The sequence below is a fragment of the Mytilus edulis genome, chromosome 7 (assembly GCF_963676685.1).
Source record: "Mytilus edulis chromosome 7, xbMytEdul2.2, whole genome shotgun sequence".
NCBI lineage: Eukaryota > Metazoa > Mollusca > Bivalvia > Mytilida > Mytilidae > Mytilus > Mytilus edulis.
Genome location: NC_092350.1, coordinates 8,011,544 through 8,030,777, shown reverse-complemented (window position 1 = coordinate 8,030,777; position 19,234 = coordinate 8,011,544). Strand labels below are relative to the sequence as shown.

General features: G+C 32.4%; 1 protein-coding gene across 1 annotated transcript in view; it reads left to right on the top strand.

Moving 5' to 3' along the window:
• The window catches only part of LOC139529851 (uncharacterized), a 104,947-nt gene extending 86,308 nt beyond the window's left edge, over positions 1-18,639 (top strand). Inside the window, exons 44-56 of the mRNA XM_071325790.1 lie at positions 497-671; positions 1,784-1,916; positions 2,350-2,471; positions 2,818-2,957; positions 6,771-6,918; positions 7,350-7,553; positions 8,233-8,457; positions 9,078-9,863; positions 11,688-11,900; positions 12,934-13,029; positions 13,703-14,028; positions 14,793-14,988; positions 15,262-18,639. Coding sequence (XP_071181891.1) covers positions 497-671; positions 1,784-1,916; positions 2,350-2,471; positions 2,818-2,957; positions 6,771-6,918; positions 7,350-7,553; positions 8,233-8,457; positions 9,078-9,863; positions 11,688-11,900; positions 12,934-13,029; positions 13,703-14,028; positions 14,793-14,988; positions 15,262-15,539 — 3,042 coding nt within the window. The 3' untranslated portion in view covers positions 15,540-18,639. The remainder of the gene's footprint in view (positions 1-496; positions 672-1,783; positions 1,917-2,349; positions 2,472-2,817; positions 2,958-6,770; positions 6,919-7,349; positions 7,554-8,232; positions 8,458-9,077; positions 9,864-11,687; positions 11,901-12,933; positions 13,030-13,702; positions 14,029-14,792; positions 14,989-15,261) is intronic.
• Positions 18,640-19,234: the final 595 nt, after the last annotated feature.

The window sequence follows — 19,234 nt, the reverse complement described above, 5'->3', positions numbered from 1 at the left end:
ATTATAGTTAACATTCATTAAGATTGGTTCCATTGGCTTCGAGAAAACTGCCGGACAAAATAGGTGGAAGTATAATAATAATACAGAAAAAGAAACAGAAGAAAAGCAATATGTCACCCGACATTGTCGATCGGTTGACATAATAATTCATTGCAACCCACTTTTAACCTCAAATTCAGTGTGGAAACGTCTACTATATTTTTCGCCAGAACAAAAACATGTTTATCAGCACATTGTTCTGCTATTAAACCAACATTCTTCATTCTGTCATACATATAACTCTACAGAAACACATTGTCACTAACATTAACATGGTAATATATAGTCAGTGACTTTATCATAAATCAATGGATGGATGGTCAATTGTATTCTTCTGCAAAAATAGCTTAGATACAGAAATAAAAAGGTACTCGCAAGACCAAGAAGTATTTCAAACTTATTTATAGTATCCATCTCATTTAAAGATTAATCATCATTTTGCATGTATGTTTTTCAGGTTGGTATGAGAAGTAAACTTATCCACTCGGCCTTTACAAAAGTACCTGGGGGACCTCTAGATCTTATCAGGAGATGTGATGCTATGTCATGTGATGGCCATTGTGTATGTGCTCCACAGGACAAAAAATGTCCTTTAAATCCAAGTCTTGGTAGCTGTAATGATGTATCAACAAGTAAGTATATCAAGGTCATGTGAAGGTCATTGTGTGTGTGCTGCACAGGACTAAAAATGTCCTTTAAATCCAAGTCTTGGTAGCTGTAATGTTGTATCAACAAGTAATAAAATTGAGAAAGGAAATGGTGAATATGTCAAAGCGACAACCACCCGACCATAGAGCAAACAAGTAAGTATATCAAGGTCATGTGAAGGTCATTGTGTGTGTGCTGCACAGGACTAAAAATGTCCTTTAAATCCAAGTCTTGGTAGCTGTAATGATGTATCAACAAGTAAGTATGTCAAGGTCAAGAGATGGACATTTATGTACTCCAGGGGATAAAAAATGACTCTTAAATTTAAACCTTGTTTAGTCGAGGAGATTGTTTAGACAGCTAGTAAAAAAAACATCAAATATACTGATTTTCATGTGTTAAAATATTTAGAACCTTGTCAACAGCAGGAAAATACCTTAAAATTGAATAAAATATACCCAGAAGTATGTTGATTTGGAACATGCACCTAAGAAAGATTAAGTACAGGTTTTACAAAGAGTCAAAGAACCATTCATTTCATTGACAATGTATAATTATGATTTATTTGCTCTGTTGCTTTAATGCATGCCTGAATATTTTTAATGAGTTCAGGTGGAGGGAACTTACCTTGAATGCCATGCATTCAGCAGGTGTTACTCAGTCTGATTGGTATACTTTATAGCTGCTTTCTAGCTAGAATGAAACAATTTTATTGCATTCTTTGTGAGAATGTAAGAGTACTTTTTATATATATGAGCTGCGTCGTGTAAAAATCGACCTTATGCAAATAAGAATCAGTACATCTGTTAACTTTTTTGAAAATTGAGTTGATTTGATAGCACTACAAAGCAGGCCAAAATTCTTCTGTTATTTTGTATTTTAATGTATAAAATCAGTTAAATCATACACATATACATGCACTTGCATAGTAGGTTTCCATTTTTATCAGACACAGCTCATATATAAGTATGCCTTCTAGATTTATAATTTTGAAAAAACAGTGATAAAAGGTTATTTATTAAAAATGATTTAAGTGTATAGACTTATATATCAGAGTGTATTTAAATTTTAAAGATTTTTGTTATTTTTTATTTAGATAATAACAACAATCTTCTACTGGTTAAAGATAGTAATGGCTATTTCAGTACTGATCAAGCCGTAACAGCCTCAGATAATATATTACGTGGAATATGGCTCGTGTCCCAAGTACAGGGCATGAAACCTTTATGGTAAGTCAAGGGACAGAACAACATGGTAAAGCTTTAATGGCATTGGATAGTATATTATGTAGATTGAAGCTTGTGTTACAAGTACAAGGCATGAAACCTTTATGGTAGGTCAAGAGAGATAACTCCCTTGATTGTGGTGTGGGTCCCAAGTACAAGGCATGAAACCCTTATCGAGGGTCAAGAGAGATAACTCCCTTGATTGTGGTGTGGATCCCAAGTACAAGGCATGAAACCTTTATGGTAGGTCAAGAGAGGTAACTCCAGAATAAGGTGTAATGGCATTGAATAATATTTTATGTGGAAGGAATGTGGCTTGTTTAATTAGAACAAGGCCTAAAACTTTTATGGTAGGTCAAGGTAGAGCTCCCCATGATTAATCTTTAAAGGCATCTGATAATATGGCTCAAATCATGTTTTCTTTTGTTTGTTACAGGTATGAATGGAGTATTGGTTACACTCAGTTTGATTTTCCATCTGGTATTTATGATCCTGTGGAAGAAAAGGTTTGGCAGGATGGTGGTCAACTTAAAGACTGTGTTTTTTCTACAAAACCTGGTTAGTTTTGAAAATTATACATTTTGACAATTATTAAATAGTTGTTTAGGAATGTTGAAAAAACTAGAAGACATTTTAATGATTTAAGTTTACTAACTCAATATTGTATCATTATTTTGAAGCGAGAACCACCATTGTTTACATCTTTTAAAATAATGATCCTTGATTTGTCTTTTAGAGGGATAAAGTTTCTATTATAAAAAAGGTTATCTTTTTTTAAAAATTGACAAACTAAAACAAACCCAACAGCTTATGAAGGAAATGATACATGAAATTAAATGAATACCATTCTATTAAACAAGTATTGAGATATCCAATATTTGACAATATATTTTCTTTGTTTTAGGTGCCAAATTGGGGAATACTTTAACATACTCTGTGTTTGTAAGAATATGGTATTCAGCAGACCAGTATGCTGTGTTTAAATCCAATGGAATTGTTGTAATGGGACAAGCACCTGTGTTAGCTTCTGTCAGAGGAAAAACTGTGAGTCTAATAGATACACATAGTATACATGTAGAAAAAGAGGGTGGGGCACTTTGCTTGGAAGTGCAGATAATTAATGGTGCATAGTGGTGTTAAAACAGAAAACAGTGTTGACACTGTCAGATTAACTTTTGTTTGTCATAAATTGTATATATTTTTGTTTGCCATAGCATGTATATACTTAGAGATTCCCACCCTTTTTTGGAACATGATGGCCGAATTTTTATTCATCCAGAGATCCTGAACAATCATTTTGCTAATATAGCTAATATTGATACAGAACCAGAAATTCCTGATAATAATGAGCCTCCTCCATGTCATTTAAATAAATTTGTCATCACTGAGAAAGAAATTTTAGATCAGCTAAATATTTTGAATGTTAACAAACCAGCTGGACCTGACGGTATCAGTCCTAGAATTTTAAAAGAGGTTGCTAGCTTTATTTCTAAACCATTAACTAAGTTATTTAATATGTCTCTATCAGTTAAACAGGTTCCACTGTTATGGAAAATTGCACATGTTAATCCTATTTTTAAAGGAAAAGGTAGTCCACATTCAGCTCTAAACTATCGTTCAATATCTGTTCGAGTATTGTTTGTAAGATTATGGAAAAAGTTTTATTTAAACATTTATATAATTATATGAGAAGTAATAACCTTTTGTCAAAGTTTCAATCTGGATTCCAGCCAGGTGACTCTACTGTTAATCAGTATATCATAAAATTATTAGTAATATGGATAGTGGAAGGGATGTAAGGTTTGTATTTTGTGATGTATCTAGAGCTTTTGATAAAGTTTAGCTTAAAGGACTTTTATTTAAACTTAAGCAATCTGGCATAAATGATCAGCTCTTATCTTGGATAGAAAGTTATCTTTCAAATCGTCAACAAAAGGTTGTTTCAGAAGGTTTTTCGTCAACTCTAAGAAGTATACATGCAGGTGTCCCCCAGGGATCAGTTTTATGAACCTTTCTGTTTCTTATTATACCCCACGCAACGAAGTTGCGGAGGGTATAATGTTTTTGACCCGTCCGTCCGTCCGTCAGTCCGTCAGTCCGTCAGTCCTGTTTCTTGTCATCGCAACTCCTCTCAAACCACACAACAGAATTTCACGAAACCTTTTCAGATAATAAGGACATACTATGTAGTTGTGCATATTGACGGGAAATTGCGATTCAATTTTTTTTCTAGGAGTAACGCCCCTTTGAACATATTTACTTTAATGTACTACTGCAACAGTTTGTCATCGCAACTCCTCTCAAACCACACAACAGAATTTCACGAAACCTTTTCAGATAATAAGGACATACTATGTAGTTGTGCATATCGACGGGAAATTGCGATTCAATTTTTTTTCTAGGAGTTACGCCCCTTTGAACTTATTTACTTTAATGTACTACTGCAACAGTTTGTCATCGCATCTCCTCTCAAACCACACAACAGAATTTCACGAAACCTTTTCAGATAATAAGGACGTACTATGTATTTGTGCATATCGACGGGAAATTGCGATTCAATTTTTTTTTCTAGGAGTTACGCCCCTTTGAACTTATTTACTTTAATGTACTACTGCAACAGTTTGTCATCGCAACTCCTCTCAAACCACACAACAGAATTTCATGAAACTTTGTAGATAATAAGGACATACTATGTAGATTTGCATATCAACAGGAAATTACGGTTCAATTTTTTTTCTAGGAGTTATGCCCCTTTGAACTTATTTGCTTCAATGTACTATATGTACATAATGTATATAAATGATATGGTAAATGACATTTCTAATGATATTAGACTTTTTGCAGATGACACCTCTTTATTTGTTATAGTAGATGACTTGGATGTTATCTCAAATAGGTCAAAATCATGGGCTGTTCAATTTAACTCTAAGAAAACTAAAAATATTGTATTTACTAGAAGGGAAAGGGAGCATCCACCTGTATTTTTTGGGATAAATGGTGAAGAGGTTGAGAAAATAAATATTCACTGTCATCTTGGGATAACATTTCAGTCATCAGCTTCATGGAACTTACATATTGATATTATTTATTTAAAAGCATGCTCTCGTCTATCTGTGCTTCGTCAAGTTAAACATTTATTAGATAGGAGTTCAATTATACATATTTATTATGCTTTTATTAGACCTATATTAGAGTATGGTGATGTTGTATGGGGCAATTGCTCCCAGCACGAGTCTGAGCTTCTTGAAAATATTTAGATAGAAGCCACTAGAATTATTACAGGTTTACGACGTAATTCCACCAGACAAAAACTTTATATTGAATTAGGTTTAGAAACTCTGGAGAATAGACGTAATTAAAATAAGCTTATACTATTCTATAAAATATTGGGATGACACCTGCATTCTTATATGAGTTAGTCCAGCCATATCTTCCCAGACAAACCCCCTTATACTTTGAGGAATGAAAATAACACTTTTCATCCGCCTCTTGCTACAACTAGCTCTTATTTTAATAGTTTCATTCCTTCCACTATAAGACTTTGGAATAGTCTTCCTTTGAGTTTACAAAAATCCCCAAGTTTGGGTATATTTAGAAGTGGACTGGAAAAGTTTTATAGGACTGATGATATATTTAAACCTTTCAACTATGGGATAAGGAAACTTAATATAAGTCATTGTCAACTCAGAAATAATGCTAGCAACCTAAAATGTCATCTGTTTAATCAGTTCTTATCCGAGAACACTTTTTGTGCAAACTGTAATCACCCTGTTGAGGATAACAAACATTTCTTTTTCATTTGCCCTTAGTTCAATGATGTAAGACAGATCCTTCTTGATTCCATTAACTCCATTGCTGATAATGTTGATATAAATATTGAATTATTACTTTTTGGAAACAGATTAATTTCATATGATATGAATATTGCTATTTTTAAATCTGTTCATAAATATATCAGTGACACTCAACGTTTTTATTGAAACTTACTTATTTTTTGTTTCATTTAGTTTTATTTTTTCTCCTCCACTTAAACATTAATTCATTTTATCCACTAAGCAAGCTTAGTGTCTCTTTCAAGCCATATATATATATATTTCTAATGACTTATAAAGGATATTTGCATGTTTCAAGGTTCTTGAATAAATGATGAGTAATTGCCTATATACTTAAATATACTTTACATTTAGTAAGTAGCACTGTAAACATATGTTTGCCCGTGTGTGCTCATAATTAGCATGCATGTTCCACTATATTGCATTATTTTAAATACAGTTGTTATAATTGAATTATACCTTGAACATGTAATATGGAGAGAGCTTTTATAGGCTGTGCCTGTTGCTCAATCCTTTTCATATCTTAATGAATAAAATATGTTTGAAATCAAATGTATATACTTCTTGCAAATAAAGTACTCATTCATTTATTCATTCATTCATACTTGACAAAAAATGAGGAACATAATGGTGCTTATATTTTGAATATTATTCCAAATATAAATATCCTCTTTTGAAAGTTTAGATAGTTATTAGATAAACTCAGTGTAAAAACTGAGAGACTTAAAAGGATGAACACCCATAAATACCAGTATCAAGCATGGATTTGCTCAAATTTATGGAGTGACCTATGCACTATTGTCATTTTGCTTAAATCAGAAATAGACATGTGATTGATAATGTTAAATGTATATAAGGAAATTACATATTGATGCAACAGAAAAGCTTCTTTATCATTAGCATATTTGTCACATCTTATTTTCATTTTAACAGAACATTATCTCAAATAGGCAATATGTTTAATATACAAGTTTAGATCATAGACAAGTAATGGTATAAATAATCTTGTTTTCTTTTGTTTCAGGTTATAGAAAAAATAAGAGGAACTACAGAAAAGGACACAGACTTCATGCAGATAGGCAGACCTATCACCTTTGACTGGAGCAGTAAATTCCTGGAGTATGAAACAACTATTGAGAAATACAGCATTTATCTCAGTACTTTCCCGGGAGGTGAGTTAAGACTCAAACAATCATTCTTGGAAAATTATTAAACCACAGAGAAATATAGAATTTATCTTTATAGTACTTTCCAAGGAGGAGAACTGTAAATTGCTACAGTATGACAAATCTTAAATGCTTAATATGAAGAAATTCAGTTTCTTTTGTATGCTAATTATCAGAAACAACAATAAGGCAGTTCCAGAAATTGTCTTGATGACATTAAACATGTCTTACATGAGAAAAAATATTAAATTGGCTAAAATTTTCTTTCAATAAAAAACAGAAAATGACAAGTTTTGGTGATTGTATCAATATCCTGAAACTAAATCAAATTTATTCAAGATTTTATATATAATCATTTTATAAAAATATCTTTGTTAGTCTCACTTTTGTCAAACATCTTTCGAGTATGTTTTAAAAGTCTGCTTTTTACATTTCAGGACATGATATCCTTAGAGTAGCACATGACATCCCAGGAACAGACCAACAGTATAACATGACAGGTCTAAAACTGACCCCTGGTGTAATCCATTATACAAACGTTATAGCCTATAACTATGCTGGAGCCCACACAACAGCAACATCAGATGGTTTTGTGGTTGACTATACACTACCTAAGTCAGGAATTGTGTATGATGGATTAGGTAAAATAGAACAATTATTTTCATAACAGCTTTGTCTAATATATTGTAATTGATTATACCTAACTGAAAGACAAATTAGGCTGGGTTGGAAAAACTCCAAAATTGGCTTATATTATTTTGATGTCAGGCCAATGGGCAAGCAGGGAAAAGTGCTTACTTTACAAGTTATATTTAATCAACATACTTTTTTCAACCCAAGTCCCTGATATTTCCCAGGCAGATTGCACTTTTATTATAATTGTGCATCCGCTTTTAAGGAATTTTTTTTCAATCTTCTTCTCATTTTCCAGTCTTTGGAAATAAATTATTTTTAAGTAAAAGCTACAACCTCCATGTAATTTCAGCTACATTGTAAACATTCTATATTGATTAGGCATGAATAATGCAACTCGGGCATTTGAGACTTTGATCCAATTTTTATTGTAAAGGAGGCGTTATGTAAATATTGTTGCATTCAAATAATGAAATTACCTACTTAGTCTGCAGGTTTTAAAATACTTAGATTATCATGTACCAATTCATCTCATTTATTTGAAAAATGCAAAATTGTCCATGCATTGATTGTATCGGATTTAAGCAATCGTATGAGTATTTTGATGTATTTATAATGATTATATCTGACTAATGTATGTATTGGTACTTTGCATTGATTAATTAAGTTTGTATTTGTACATTTCAGGAAGTACAGATTTAGAGTTTACAAACTCATCTGAATCTGTTTCTGCACACTGGCATGGCTTTACAGATACAGAATCTGGTATAGAGAAATACTATTGGTGTTTTGGGACAACCACTTTTGTAGACAACAGGAAACAAGACAAGACAGAATGTAGTGTACTGGGGTGGACAGATGCCGGTTTACATGTATCTGCTTCTAGTAATATATCTACCGAATTACCCCAAGGTAACACTTTATTGTTTGTATTATTTTAATTTTTGAACAGTGCCACACTCTCAGCATTAAGAAAAAACAGATCTTTGGTAATTTGATAAGAAGCTTGCTGCTTCACAACTTTTTATCATTTTTGATTAGACAATGACAGTATGTCTTGTAGTTTTAAGGAAAAACACAATTTATCACTTAAATAAAAAAAACCTACTATCATATCATTGAATATCACTGAATGTCATTCTCCATACCCAGAAACAAACAGATATTCAGTTCAGTGTTGGGATATCACAGTATTGAATGAAAGGAACGCAGGAATAGTCTAAGCTGTAGTTGACATCATGGCATGACCTACATATTAAAATAAAGTTTTGTCACACTGTGGTAAATTTACATTTAGTTTGGATGAAAATACTTATTTTCTTAAACTTCACATTTATGTTGAATCATCAAACTTAGTTTAATAAGTCTAAGTTTGTGTCTCAAGATTGGAGTGGATATTGACTCTACTATGTATATTATTGGTATTGTAAGCTGTACTAAATTTTGTATATTTTTACTCTTAATACTGAACATGTCAATGTCAGGAAGATTCCACATCAACAGAATTTAAAATATTTTTTTTGTTGTTGTAGGAACAAGATTATATGCCAAAGTATATTCTGTTGATAGCGCTGGGCTGAAGTCAGACATTGTTGTATCAGATAGTGCTGTTGTTGACAAAACTCCTCCTGTTTCTGAAAAATTCATTCATTCTATTGATAAGCTTGGAAATAATACATCATTTGAAAACACTGGTGGAGATGAAATTAGTTTTGAAAATGTTACTTCTGTTGATATTTGTATGGTTTCTACTAGTTACCATCCGTTGTCATGGATACCATCACCTTTTACTTGTATGGCTGTGGTATCTTCTGATGTAAATTTAGCCAGAGAAGGACGATCATTTTTGTTCATTAGAGGCAGTGTTCACCAAGAATTACCACAAGTTATTGCTGGACGCCTTTACAGAGTTTCCTTTTTCAGTAGCCATCTGTCAATAACAGACTCTGTCGCTGCCAATAAAGAAGGATTTATACAATTTGGTGATGGAGAAAGACTGGTGTTCTTGATTTACACTAAAAGTTATCGTAAAGATGGACATGGAACCAGTCCAGACCGGGAAGAAGTTTCTTGGCATACACACCAATTCTATTTCAGACCGACAGAGGATGCTGTGAATATCACAATCGGAAGTATGGACATGACTACTGGGATATTTTTTGATGATATTTCGGTACAGGAAGTGAACTTAACATTATCTGCCTCAAGTGACCATGTGCATGGCCATGTTGTTTATTTACATGAATGGAGTTCCATCCATGGATCCTGGAGTTTCTCTGATCCAGATAGTCCCATTATTGATTACACTTGGGCTATAGGTAAGTACTTGGTGTATAATGATCAGATAGTCCCATTATTGATTACACTTGGGCTATAGGTAAGTACTTGGTGTATAATGATCAGATACCATTATTGATTACACTTGGGCTATATGTAAGTACTTGGTGTATAATGATCAGATAGTCCCATTATTGATTACACTTGGGCTATAGGTAAGTAGTTGGTGTATAATGATCAGATAGTCCCATTATTGATTACACTTGGGCTATAGATAAGTACTTGGTGTATAATGACTAGATACCATTATTGATTACACTTGGCCTATAGGTAAGTACTTGGTGTATAATGATCAGATACCATTATTGATTACACTTGGACTATAGGTAAGTACTTGGTGTATAATGATCAGATAGTCCCATTATTGATTACACTTGGGCTATAGGTAAGTGCTTGGTGTATAATGATAAGATAAATTACACTTGGGCTATAGGTAAGTACTTGGTGTATAATGATCAGATAGTCCCATTATTGATTCCACTTGGGCTATAGGTAAGCTCTTGGTGTATAATGATCAGATAGTCCCATTATTGATTCCACTTGGGCTATAGGTAAGCTCTTGGTGTATAATGATCAGATAGTCCCATTATTGATTACACGGGCTATAGGTAAGTGCTTGGTGTATAATGATAAGATAAATTACACTTGGGCTATAGGTAAGTACTTGGTGTATAATGATCAAATAGTCCCATTATTGATTCCACTTGGGCTATAGGTAAGCTCTTGGTGTATAATGATCAGATAGTCCCATTATTGATTACACTTGGGCTATAGGTAAGTACTTGGTGTATAATGATCAGATAGTCCCATTATTGATTCCACTTGGGCTATAGGTAAGTACTTGGTGTATAATGATCAGATAGTCCCATTATTGATTACACTTGGGCTATAGGTAAGTGCTTGGTGTATAATGATAAGATAAATTACACTTGGGCTATAGGTAAGTACTTGGTGTATAATGATCAGATAGTCCCATTATTGATTCCACTTGGGCTATAGGTAAGCTCTTGGTGTATAATGATCAGATAGTCCCATTATTGATTACACTTGGGCTATAATAGGTAAGTACTTGGTGTATAATGATCAAATAGTCCCATTATTGATTACACTTGGGCTATAGGTAAGTACTTGGTGTATAATGATCAGATAAATTACACTTGGGCTATAGGTAAGTTCTTGGTGTATAATGATCAGATAAATCTGTAGATACTCACAAATTAATGGCTGCTACTTTAAAAGTTCACAATAGTGGTCAGAGGGTTTTGGTTTATTACAACATAATTATGCAGTTTTTGAGACTTAAATGTTAATGTTTGTTTTTTCTACATTGGCTAGAGGTATAGGGGAGGGTTGAGATCTCAAAAAACATGTTTAACTCTGCTGCATTCTTGCGCCTGTCCCAAGTCTTTAGGAGCCTCTGGCCTTGGTTAGTCTTGTATGATTTTTAATTTTAGTTTCTTGTGTATATTTTGGGGTTTAGTATGATGTCCATTATCACTGAACTGGTATACATTTTTGTAAAGGGGCCAACTGAATCACAGCTCCAGGTGCAGGAGAATTTTGTTGCATTGAACACCCATTGGTAGCCTTTGGGCTGTTGTCTGCTCTTTGGTGGAGTTGTTGTCTCTTTGACACATTCCCAATTTACTTTCTCAATTTTATCATTTGAATAAATTATAATGTTCAATTTTATTTTTCTGAACCTGAGTTGTAGAGAAGTACTGGTTACAGTACATTAATGTATAGTACTGAGATCCAACCATTTAGAACTGTTTAACTGATTTTAAACTATGTTTATGTTGTAGGTTACGCAGAGGGAGGCACACAGATCCAACCATTTAGAAGTGCAGGTTTAATGAACTTTGCCTTTAACAACAATGTTACACTGGTCCATAACACCTATATTTATGTGACGGCTATAGCTACTAATGCTGCAGGATTGAGGGGCGTGTCTTATTCTGATCCCATACTGGTAGATCTGACACCACCTGATATTAAATATATTTATGATGGTAGAGGTATGTATTTATAAAAGATACAAAATATACATGGATCCTGGTCATACATGGTCGGGTTATTATTGTTGACTCATTCACTATTTCCATTTTCAATTTTATACATTGGATGTCTGGTTTTAAGTAGAATATCACCAATAGTTATCTGCATCATTTTATAATATAAGTATGGGATTTTCTTTTGAATTTTTATGCCCCACCTACGATAGAAGAGGGACATTATGTTTTCTGGTCTGTGCATCCGTTTATTCGTTTGTTCGTTCTTCTTTCCCACTTCAGGTTAAAGTTTTTGGTTGAGGTAGTTTTTAAAACAATTGCTTTTATGCCGTCGCGTATGGCCATCTTTGTGACCAAAATCAAAGACTCCGCCCAGATCAAGCCACAGTATTTTGTTAAACAGGCTCCTGGTCTGTCATTCTTAAACAACTATGTATGTTTTCTAATGCAATACATAGCTTGAAACTTTTAAAAATTGTAAGTGGATTTAAGAAGTTTCAGCATATGTTCTAGTGGATGTATTTTTGTGTTTAGGCAAAGTTTTAACAAAGTTATTGAGATTTAGAATTGTATATAATTTAGATCAGTAAACAAGACTATGTCTCAAATTTTAAACAGAAAAAAGGGATTGCATTTTATAATGTCATTCATACATTGAAAGGCAGTTTTTGTCAGCACCCGCCACCCAGACAATTGTAATTGAGAATTATAGTGCATTATAGTGTGAAAAGTTGCTCTGATACCCATCACCCATGTATTATTGATACAATGTGCCTTCCAACCCCCCCATACATTTTTTTCTGGTATAGCCCTCATTAAGAAATAACTTGTTTTACACTCATCTTTTGAACACTTAACAGGAGACGTGAAATTTAATCCTATGCCATGTTACTCATTTTCTTTTCAGGAAATGATTTAACATGAAGCATGAAACTGATTTGTATTCCACTAATCATATTTGACATCTCCCTAAACAGTTTCTGACAGACAAATAATTGATATATTTAACTGTACTAAACTTATGTTTTTCTTGTGACAGGTGCTGACGAGGATTCCTGGACGTTTAATGAAGTTGTTGCTAACTGGGCAGTGGAGGACTTGGAATCTGGTATCAAGTTCTGTAAATGGGCAATCGGTAAGATTTAGTCATCTCAAGTAATATGTAGAATCTGGCATCAAGTTTTGTAAATGGGCAATCGGTAAGATTTAGTCATCTCAAGTTTGTAAAAAGGTTAAGATAGTGCATGGCTTTCACTAGAATTTACTTATGAAATTCAAAATGACACATTATAATGATGAAGTAGAAAGAATAAAAACAGGAGTGTCCTCTTCTTGACAATCTGGTAGTGTAATGTACATTTTATATGAAACAGGTGAACTTAATACTTTACACTGCTTCATCAGACTAACGCTGTGTATAATTGTATAATTTTAGGATACAAACTAGGAAGCATCTGTTTTACATAGTAGAGTGAACTCCGACAGCCTGATGATGTGTTGTATAAGTTAAGGCATCACATCTAGGTACATATGTACTCACTAGTTTACACAGTACTGTGAACTCCATCACAGTAATGCTGTGTATAAAAAACTCTGTCACAGTAATGCTGTGTATAAAAGTATAATTTAAGTCTGCACACCAGTAAACATATATGTACTTGCTAGTTTACACAGTAGTTTTGTGAACTCCATCAAGGTAATGTTGTATAAATGTATAATTTAAGTCTACACACTAGAAAACATATGTTCTCACTATACGTTACACTGTTTGTAAACATCAGGCCAAAACCATGTGTGTTTATTTACAGGTTACGCCCCTGGTAAAACAGACTTGCTTGTTTACACTGATAGATCAGCTTCACCAGCGGCAATGGAATTTGATTACAGTGTTTTAGAAGGGTATACCATCTACACCACCCTCAGCTGTGAGAACAATGCTGGTCTGACGTACTCCTTGTCTACTGATGGAGTTAAAATCTCCAACACACCACCATCGATATCCACAGTACAAATGGAAGTTCTGTCCCTGTCCTCTACAGAGTACAACCCTCGAGACTGGTACCTAGGTCTGACAGACACCATGAGAATAAAATGGTCAGGTTTTACAGATAGCATTGGTATAGAAACATACAAGGTAACTTCAGTGTGATCATCAGGGTTCATACAAAATCTTAGCTTTAACATATATATACAATGAGAATAGCTGTTATTATGAGTTGATATATTCAATTTAATTCTTACTTTTTTTTAACAATACTTTAGTATGCACCAATATATATGATTTACAAGTTTTATAGTGTTATAAACAAACACAGAAATATCCGTCACATATTATACAGTTTTTAGTTCATCTGGTCCAAAGGGCCAAGTGGGATTTTCTCAACACTTGGCCTCCGTCATTTTTGTCTGTCGTCCTTAGTTTTTACAAAATCTTCGCCTCTGAAACCACAAGGCCAAATTTAACTAAACTTGGCCTGGATAATCATCATTGGGGTATCATGTTTGAAAAATGTGTCGGACTACCAGGCCAACCAACCCAGATGGCCACCATGGCTAAAAATAGAACATGGGGGTATAATGTAGATTTTGGTCTTTAGTGACTATTTTTAACAATATTTTGCATTTTCGTCTATCATGAAAAAACCCAATAATGTGAGATATCAACTTTGGAGAAAGAATTTTTTTTTAGTGGGACAACCAAAAAATGTTATTATATAAAATATAACAATTTCCAACTGATGTATTTAGAAACTTATAATATTCACAATATTTCATGACTCCGAAAGTGGCATAAATGAATCACTTATAAAAATAAGCTTATAGTATTTCATTTTAATGCCTTTTAGAAGAGCACTGTAAAAACTTATCATTACATCATTACATTGTATTACATTTCAGGTGAAATATCCCGGACAGCAGTCAGAGTCCATGTTTTTCCCAGCAAACCAGGAAGTTTTATACACACACTTCACAAAAATGTCACTAACCGATGATAATCATGATGTGTCTACACAAGCTATGAATAAACTTTTCCTAAGATCATTGTACTTTACCACTAATGTTACTGTCCAGACTGCAGCTCCCCTAGTGGATAGTAAGTTTAAACATATATTATCTGAGAAAGTTTTTTTTTGCCCCATTAATTGGCATTATATTTTCTGATGTTATAGTTACTGTTTACAGCTGTTTACTATGAAGTTGTAACATCAATTTATACCTTGGTTTACATTATGTGAACATTATAATGTCTATACCAAACCAAGTTTAAGATCCTGATTTCAGGGTTCATTGAAATTAAAATTGCAATGGTATGCTAGGTTAGTGTCATTTTGTATCGTAAATAATATCTCTTAAACTTCTTTTTTAGATTCAAGCCTTGGATTGTCCTACCTAAACGATGAAGTAGTTGTGTCGTGGGGAGACATTTTCACCTCTGACTATAGACTCTACTATGAGGTATCGGCTGGATCATTCCAGTGTGGTGTTAACATTATACAGTGGCAGTATACTAACCAGACGAGTATCACATTTGGTATACCAGCATCAGTTAAGACAGAGACTGGTACAGATATTTATGTTAATGTTAGGGCCATTTCTGTAGGAGGCTACTATGCACAGAAAGATGGAAGTTTTAAACTGCCATAAATTGATCATGAGTAGAAGTACGCTGATAAAGTCTAACCTTTTAAGAGTCTCTATTTTGGATACATTTAAATTTCCAATTTTCAATCTACTTTTGTTTGAGTATCTATGTTTGATACTACCTAAATGTTGGGAATTATTTTCATAAAAAATTAGCGAAAGACATATGATACTATATTTTGTCTTTTCTCATATGTTTTGTTTCAACTGATTTTTTGATAACAGGTCAGTAGTGATAATAAAAACACTTCAAAAAGTATTTTTTTTTGTGTGCATGAAACAACCAATTAAAAATACTACCTACCCAGGAAAAAAGGGACCCATTATAGATAGTAGAAAACATCCCTTTTACATAGAAATTTAAAGCTGGCCATGCCTTAGAGAGATGTTACTGTTTGTTTCTGGGATGCCTTATGATTATATATGATAGCCCTTACATTTTTCATATTTTTTTTTCATTTTCCTATTACATGTACCTTCTGTATGTGTTTTTTTGCGTTTTTTTTTTTTTTTCATCTCTCTACATGTATATATTTCTTAGTAACTCAGTCAACCATGTTAATTAAGGACTGAAAGTATATATACATAATATTTATGTTATATGAATTACATAAGTATCCCGCCTACCAAAACCAATAACAACAACAACAACAATAACATTTTTATATGTTTCCATTGTATTTTTAAGATAATGGTTAAAAACTGTACAATTTATTACTTGGAGAGGATTAATATTTTATAAGGATTTTGAAGAATCCTTGTTATAAATAGATATACTTCCTTTTATTTTGTTTTAGGAAGAGAGCTATTATAAATCACATAATTACAATATATTTTTCTATAATGATGTGTGCCTCATATTGATAACAAAAGTGCCTAAGTAATATTATACTGGTAATTTGACAATCACTAAAAATTCTGTGAAGTAATCGGACAATCGGTATAAGCAAGTCTTGTAATCATTTGATAAAAGTCCTTCTGAACGGTCCCTCTATTTGTATTATAAACCCAATTGTTCTGTACATTTATTGTTGGTATTATACTATATTTCTGATTTATATTACCCAATCTTTACATCTTTTGAAATGAGATTATAAATGTCTGTGATATAAAGTGCTATGTTCAGTATTGCTTGTAAATAGCTCTGTTTTTGTTGAGCCTTCGACTTTAGTCGAAAAAGCGAGACTAAGAGATCCTACATTCCGTTATCAGCTGTGGCGTCAGCGTCCAAAAATATTCACTCTGTGGTTAAAGTTTTTTAAATTTAATAACTTTCTTAAACTATACTGGATTTCTACCAAACTTGAGCAGAACCTTGTTTATGATCATAAGAAAGTATCAAGAAGTAAATTTTGTAAAAACAAAATTCCATTTTTTCCGTATTTTACTTATAAATGGACTTAGTTTTTTTTGCCAGAAACAAAACATTCACTCTGTGGTTTAAGTTTTTAAAATTTTTATCATGTTCTTAAACTATCCTGGATTTCTACCAAACTTGGACAAAAGCTTGTTTCTGATCATAAGATATTATTCAGAAGAAAATTTTGTAAAAAAAAATTCCGCTTTTTCCGTATTTTACTTATAAATGGACTTAGTTTTTCTTACAGTTAACATTACATACAGTCTGCAGTTAAAGTTTATAAAACATTTATTAGATTCATAAACTATCCTGAATTTGTACCAAACTTGGAAGCTTCTTTCAATCAAAAGACAGTATCGAGAGCGACATTTTTATTGATGTTTTTCCTCATTTTTGTTGAGTCTGCGATTAACAGCAAAAGTAGGCGCGACACTGGGTTCCACAGAACCTTACAAATTTTTTTATATTAGTACATTGCTGTCGAAATATTATATATGTCTCTGCATTGTGATTGTGCAATTTGAATTTAAATTATTGAAAATAAATATTGATATAAATATATCTATAGACATAATGGGAAAAAATTGAATATGTCTTTTTTGCCGTCCAAATACTCATATGTGTCTGTAGCCTTGACTGTGCAATTTGTATTCAAATTATTGAAAATATATTTTAATATTACTGTATCGATGTAATGGTGAAAATTGAATATATCTTTTTTCAAGGTTTAGTGTATATTATTGAGAGCAGATATTGGGGTATACAGCTATAAGAATATGTCGACTGCATATTTTACTGTAAAGTACATACTAACAGTGTCCTTTACAATCTGTTGTTCCATCAATACTTACAAATGTATTTTTATAGAATAAAACATAAATTATTTGTAATAAGAATCAACATTTGGTGACACATATTTTGTAACAAAAATCAAATTTGGCAATCAGTTTGATTAACCTGCAAAATCTTGTTGAAAAAGATTTCTTATGGTTTATTGCGTCATTTGGTTTCTGTATTATTGAATTAAACTCACCATCTGCTTTTAGTCGTACCTAATTTGTCTTATTGTAGATCAAGCCTACAAAATCATTATTACTTGCAAAATAGTTAAGTAATTACTAACGTGTATAACCTTATTTGATGAATTGGTATATGAACTTTAGCTGACCTAACTATTTTTTATACATTTTGACCTCTTTATAAGTATGATTTCAAAAGCTTTTCAATTCTTTATTTCTATTAAGTGTTTTCCTGTGTTTTAATTCATTTAGGGAATGACATAAAATCACCCTAACACAATATTTTTCACATTTGGAGATACCCCAAATTTTATTATTTTTTATTTTGATTATGAAACTATTATTATATGAATAGGCTGAATGACTAATAATGTCAGTGGAATTTTATCACTGAAGATTAACAGAACTTTGGTAATTTGGTAATTTCTAATTCCTATGTCTTACAAGTCGAGGTTACTATACAGAATTTTATGGTGTGCATTTTGAGAGATTTCTTTTTCTATTTTTATATATTGATACCTCACATTATAGAATATCTGAAAGAAGATCATTGCTTGGAAATAACAAATGCTCATTTTGATTCTGTTTTTTTTTTATTTTGATGCTATACAATATAAATTAATATTTTCAGTATATATATACATATATGTGTTGACAATGTTTCTGTTATCTGTTACAACCAGCTCAGATGTATACTTGTTTAAAATAAATTATTTTGATACTAGTTTTATCCATTGTATTCCATTGACCAATAAACAATGATAAAACAGTTTTTTTTATCAACAAAAGATTAATGTACAAAAGGTGATCTTGTATGATATGTTGACTGAAGCTTGACTTTTAAAGATTCATGACCTGATGTAACCCTGTGGAACATCCTGGTTAAGGGGCTGCATGATCTCCTTCTATAAAATTAACTGAAGCTCATAAGTGAGTCTTATTCTGACTAAGGATTTCAGGAAATCTCTACAATGTTGGTACAACTTCCTAAGTCAAAATTCAAGGTAAAAAACTTTGGTTTAAGTTGACAACCCAATGTTCAATGGTATAGATCGTGACTGCTCTATATCATGATAACTGTTTTGATTCAAAGTTTATACTTCACATGTACCAAATAGTTATCAAATGTACCAGGTTTATAATTTAATACGCAAACGGGCGTTTCGTCTTCATAAGACTCATCAGTGACACTCAAATGAAAATAGTTTTAAAGCCAAACAAGTACAAAGTTGAAGAGCATCAAGGACCCAAAGTTCCAAAAAGTTGTTCCAAATATGTCTAAGGTAATTATGCATGGGATAAGAAAATCCTGAATACTT